Below are 6,301 nucleotides of genomic sequence, written 5' to 3' on the forward strand. Positions count from 1 at the left end.
GGAAGACACTCAGATATGACTGGGGAAGAGCTCCTTCCTCAAGCAGAGTCAACCTTAATGACATAGATGGAGTCAATTTTCAGGACCTTCATTTGCTCATGTGGCATGATTCAAAATGAGAAGAAACAGCTGCGAACATCCATTAGTAATTGGAACCTGGAAAATAGGAAATACGAATCTCGGAAAATTGAAAATTGTCAAAAATGAGATGGAATGCATAAAGATCAATAGATATCGTTTTGAATTGGATGATCATACGGTCTACTATGTGGGGAATGACAACTTGAAGAGGAATGCTGTTGCATTCATCATCAAGAGGAACATTTCAAGATCTATCCTAAAGTACGATGCTGTTAGTGATAGGATAATACCCATCCACCTGCAAGGCAAACCAGTTAATACAACTCTTATTCAAATTCATCCACCAACCACTAAGGCCAAAGATGGAGAAATTGAAGATTTTTACCAACTTCTGCAGTCTGAAACTGATCAAACATGCAATCAGAATGCACTGATAATTACTGGTGATTGAAATGCGAAATTTGGAAACAAAGAAGAAGGATGGTTAGTTGGAAAATACGGCCTTGATGATAGAAATGATGCCAGAGATCACATGATTGAATTTTGTAAGACCAATGACTTCTTCGTGGCAAATGCCTTTTTTCAACAACATAAACGGTGACTACACACATGGGGCTTGCCAGATGGAATACACAGGAATCAAACCAACTACATCTGTGGAAAAAGGCAATGGAAAGAGATGATGGAAAAGCTCAATATCATCAGTCAGAACAAGGCCAGGGGCCTACTGTGGATCAGACCATCAATTACTCATATGCAAGTTCAATTTGAAACTGAGGAAAATTAAAACAAATCAATGAGAGCCAAAGTATGACCTTGAGTATAACTCATTTGAATTTAGAGACCATCTCAAGAATAGATTTGACACACTGAACACTAATGACTGAAGACCAGATGAGTTGTGGAATGATAATCAAGGAAATCATACATGAAGAAAGCAAGAGGTCGGTAAAAAGACAGGAGAGAAAGAAGAGACCTAAATGGATGTCAGAAGAGACTCTGAAACTCTCTTGAAGGTCGAGTAGCTAAAGCAAAAGGAAAAAATGGTGAAGTAAAAGAGCTGAACAGATTTCAAAGGGCAGCTCGAGAATACAAAGTATCATGATGATATGTGCAAAGTCCTGGAGATAGAAAACCAAAAGGGAAGAACATGCTCAGCATTTCTCAAGCTGAAAGAATTGAAGAAAAATTTCAACCCGTGAGTTGCAATACTGGAGGATTCTATGGGGAAATATTAAACGACACAGGGAGCGTCGAAAGAAGATGAAAGGAATACATAGAGTCACTATACCAAAAAGAACTGCTTGACGTTCAATCATTTCAAGAGGTACCTACCATATGAGCAGATGCCAATGGTAACGAAGGAAGAAGTCCAAGCTGCACTGAAGGCATTGGTGAAAAACAAGGCTACAGGAACTGATGGAATATCAATTGAGATATTTCAACAAACAGATGCAGTACTGAAAGTGCTCACTCGTCTATGCCAAGAAATTTGGAAGACAGCTACTTGGCCAACTGATAGGAAGTGATCCATATTTATGCCTATTCCCAAGAAAGGTGATCCAGCTGAATATGGGAATTATCGAACAAAGTCATTAATATCACTTGAAAGCACAATTTGCTGAAAATCTTTCAAAAGTGGCTGTAGCAATATATTGAAAGGAAACTGCCACAAATTCAAGTTGGATTCAGAAGCGGACATGGAACCAGGGATATCATTGCTGATGTCAGATGGATCCTGGCTGAAAGCAGACAATACCAGAAAGATGTTTACCTGTGTTTTATCAACTATGCTAAGGCATTCGACTGTGTAGATCATAAGAAATTAAGGATAACATTTCAGAGAATGGGGATTGCGGAATGCTTAATTGTGCTCATAAGGAATCTGTACATGGATCAAGAGTCATGATAAACACAGAAAAGATTGATGTTGTCAAGGATTTCCTTTTACTTGGATTCAGAATCAACGCCCATGGAAGCAACAGTCAAGAAATCAAAAGACATATTGCGTTGGGCAAATTGGCTGCAAAAGACCTCCTTAAAATGTTGAAAAGCAAAGATACCACCTTGAGGACTAAGGTACCCCTGGCCCAAGCTGTGATGTTTTCAATCATCTCATATGCATGCAAAAGTTGGACAATGAATAAGGAAGACTTGAAGAATTGATGCCTTTGAATTGTAGCGTTGGTGAAGAACATTGAATATACCATGGACTGCCAAAGAACGAATAAATCTGTCTTGGAAGAAATACAACCAGAATGCTCCTTAGAAGCAAGAATAGCAAGACTATGTCTCACATACTTTGGACATGTTATCAGGAGGAATCAGTCCCTGGAAAAGGACATAATGCTTGGTAAAGTAGAAGGTCAGTGAAAAAGAAGACCCTCAATGAGATGGATTGGCACAGTGGCTGCAAAAACAGGCTCAATCATAGCAACAATTGTGATGATGGTGCAGGACCGGGCAGTGTTTTTTCTGTTGTGAGTAGGGTCACTATGAACTGGAATCGACTCTAGGGCACCTAAGAAGAAGAACAACAGGTGTCTATCCAACATTTAGGACAGTAACGAAGGTCCTCCAGGGGTGCTATCTATTATTGCTTGGTGCACCAAATGGAAATTAATCAGTGGTCCCATTTATGCTTATTTTCTAGCTTGGTTCTGGAGCCCTCCAGGGTATCATCCTGACTTTCCTCCCTCTCCTTCCCCTTCTCCCTCTCCCACCCTTGAGGACTCTCAGCTACACCATCCAACAGCTTCCGACAAGGAGCACTGTGGGTTGTCTGACCTTTGTCCGGATGTAGCTTTAGGCTTCCCTCAGGAAACTGGGCACTCTTCTTCTGGGGATCTCTCCAGAGCCTGCCAATACAGCAACATTTGCGGAGGTCTGATAAAATGGCAGGCCACAATTTTCTTAAAGCGACATGTGGTAAAGGGCAACCCTTCAGGGAAAAACGTCTGCTCCGAGTGAAGTTCCTCCAGCTTGATGTTCAGTTTCTTCAGGCAGAGTCCCACAAACACATCTTCTAATTTAATGAAGGGGACGCTGTCGGACACATAATACACCTGGCTTGCAACATCGCTAGAAAAAACGTAGCCCGTGCCAGAGCAAAAAGGCGGATACTCGGCCCATGGGTACTCGAATTTACTGACAAACCACTTACTAGAATTATCCCTAATTGGAAATCTATACATTTTAAAGAAGCCAGTGAAAAACCTAGTTGTTCTGTTTTTCTTTAGAAGTAGTTCAGTGAGATAGTAGACATTTATAAACATGTCGGAGTCTGTCTTCATCACAAAGGTAGTCTCAGGGCAGTAGCGGTGGACCCATTCAATGCCCATCATGGTCTTCAGAGTCAAATTAAAATAGACGTCTACAAAGTCCTTCTGGATAATGTCTTGATACTGCTGGCCTTCCAGGGTCACTACTGTCATTTCCTGCTCTTGGGTTGTGATTCCCAGGAGAAAGAAGGTTTTTATTCGTTTTTCTTTCACGACCATCTCTCTCCCCCAAGTCTGCCTGATGGCCATCCGCGCGGCTACCTGTCTGGGCGAGGAAGTCACCAGCAGGACAAGGAATGGAGGATTCTGCCTGCAGTTTATTTCTGGGAGCTGAAGGAAGCTCCCCTTGTCTTTCTTGAAAGCAAACTTCTCTTCTTTAAAAGGAAACAGACTGTATATGCTAAAAAACAAGCCAAGGGCCCCCAGAACCAGAAGGAAAATGTATATATATCTCATCTTCGCATAAGCCATCTGCAAGAAACGAAGTCAAATTATTAGATCTCAAAAGCCTGAGGGTATATGTGGCTTCACTTTGGGTGGCTAAGGTGGGGGGAAAGACCTGTGGCTCAGCAACCATGGTACTGAAACTCTTGAGTCCTGTTGCATATAGAAGTTGAGTTCTAGATGCAAAAATTTGAGCATAGAGGATTTCCAGCACCTTCTCTCCAGGGTGTAAAATGAAGAGCACCAGGAATCTCACACTGGCCCTGGCTCTGCCTTTCGCCAGCCTTACCCTAGAGGAGGCTCAGATTTCTCGTCTATAAAATAAGGGACTAGATCTCTCACTAGATCCCTCACTGGTCCATCTGCCCTTGTCCTTCAGTGACTTCCTGATGGAGTCCAGGTAGAGAACCTGTAAGACTGGAAACCATGTGTTCTAGACCTATTTGTATGGGCCGTTTGCATTTCTTCCTCTGCTAATTAAGCAGTGATGTGTTGCTCCAGAAGAAAGCAAGGCAAGTTTTCTTATTTACACAAACTAATTTTGTCTCTGCTAGCAGTTGTTAGCTGTCATCAAGTCGGCCCTTGACTCATAGTGACCCCATGTGTTACAGAGTAGAACTGCTCCATATGGTTTTCTTGGTTGTAACCCTTATGGAAGCATTTCACCAGGCCTTTTCATCCTTGGAGCCACTGGGTGGGTTTGAACTGCCAGCGTTTAGGCCAGGACCGCCCAGGCTCCTGTCTGCTAGCAGCAGTTATTTATTTTTTCAGGTAATGTTTACAGTCTCCTGTGTGATGTTTTCATCTTTGCCCACCAATCTCTCTGTTCTCGGCAATTCAGCATCATTGATGTTAATGTTATAAGAAAGCAAATAACTCACTTTTTGCTGGGTCAGATGAACTGCTGCTTTGACAGCTAAGCCACAGTGGAGATGCAAGGAGGAAATTTCTTTCAGAGACTAGTCAGTGTAGGATGTTTGGTTGCAGCAGATACTGGGCCTGGCTTGTTTCCCAAAAATGATGCTTCTGTTTACTCAGGAACCACTAGAAGGAAAAGCAAAAAGAACAGAGTCTTTCAAATCACACACTCCTCACCAATTAGTCTCACAGTTTGCTCTTCCTGAGTCTTGCTCTATGCTGGCTCACTACCTACCTACATAACCGGAGCTAGCATGTGAGCCCCACACCCAGCCTCAGTTTTCTTATCTGTAAAATGGGGATGATCAAGGCAGACACAGTCCACCACATAGTCACCTGTCTGTAAGGAGAGTGATATGTAAATAGCTGAGAATACTTTCAGGACTTGAGGCCAGGATAGTACCTTCTAGCTTCTGAGGAGACATGAAGAACACAGAAATTAGTTACAGACTAATTTCTCATCCTGGCAATTTACCTTCTGTACATAATAGAGTGTGTGGCTAGTACCTAAGGAATTTAACAACAACAACACAGTTGTCATCGAGTAGATTCAATTCCAACTCAGAGATTTCATGTGTTTCAGAATAGACTGGATCTCGATAGGGTCTTGAATGGCTATGATCTTGTGGCCCCCATGTGTCTGTCAGTTTATCATACTCTGGGGGCTTGCGTGTTGCTGTGATGCTGGGAGCTATGCCACTGGTATTCAGATACCAGCAGAGTCACCCATGGAGGACAGGTTTCAGCTGAGCTTCCAGACTAAGACAGACTAGGAAAAAGGACCCGGCAGTCTACTTCTGAAAAGCATAAGCCAGTGAAAACCTTATGAATAGCAGTGGAACATTGTCTGATACAGCGCTGGAAGATGAACCCCTCAGGTTGGAAGGCACTCAAAAGGTGACTGGGGAAGAGCTGCCTCCTCAAAGTGGAGTTGACCTTAATGACATGGATGGAGTAAAGCTTTTGGGACCTTCAGGTGCTGATGTGGCATGGGTCAAAATTAGAAGAAACAGCTGCAAACATCCATTAATAATCAGAACCTGGAATGTACAAGGTATGAATCTAGGGAAATTGGAAATTATCAAAAATGAAATGGAACGCATAAACTTCGATATCCTAGGCATTAGTGAGTTTAAATGGACTGGTATTGTCCATTTTGAATCGGACAATCATATAGTCTACTATGCTGGGAATGACAACTTGAAGAGGAATGTTGTTGCATTCGTCATCAAAAAGAATGTTTCCAGATCTATCCTGAAGTACTACCCTGTTAGTGATAGGATAATATCCATACGCTTACAAGGAAGACCAGTTAATACGACTATTATTCAAATTTATGCACCAACCACTAGTGCCAAAGATGAAGAAATAGAAGATTTTTATCAGCTGCTGCAGTGTGAAGTTGATCGAACATGCAATCAAGATGCATTGATAATTACTGGCAATTGGAACACAAAAGTTGGAAACAAAGAAGAAGGATCAGTAGTTGGAAAATATGGCCTTGGTGATAGAAACAATGCCGGAGATCGAATGATAGAATTTTGCAAGACCAACGACTTCTTCAATGCAAATACCTT

The 6,301-nt window shown here is 42.0% G+C and overlaps 1 protein-coding gene across 1 annotated transcript; it reads right to left on the reverse strand.

Moving 5' to 3' along the window:
• Positions 1–2,897: 2,897 nt before the first annotated feature.
• Positions 2,898–3,833, reverse strand: LOC100654729 (beta-1,3-galactosyltransferase 5-like). Its single transcript, XM_003419052.2, has one exon. The coding sequence runs from the start codon at positions 3,831–3,833 to the stop codon at positions 2,898–2,900; it is 936 nt and encodes a 311-aa protein (XP_003419100.2).
• Between the last annotated feature and the right edge of the window lie 2,468 nt (positions 3,834–6,301).

This window comes from Loxodonta africana, chromosome 2, assembly GCF_030014295.1.
Source record: "Loxodonta africana isolate mLoxAfr1 chromosome 2, mLoxAfr1.hap2, whole genome shotgun sequence".
NCBI classification, from domain to species: Eukaryota; Metazoa; Chordata; class Mammalia; order Proboscidea; family Elephantidae; genus Loxodonta; species Loxodonta africana.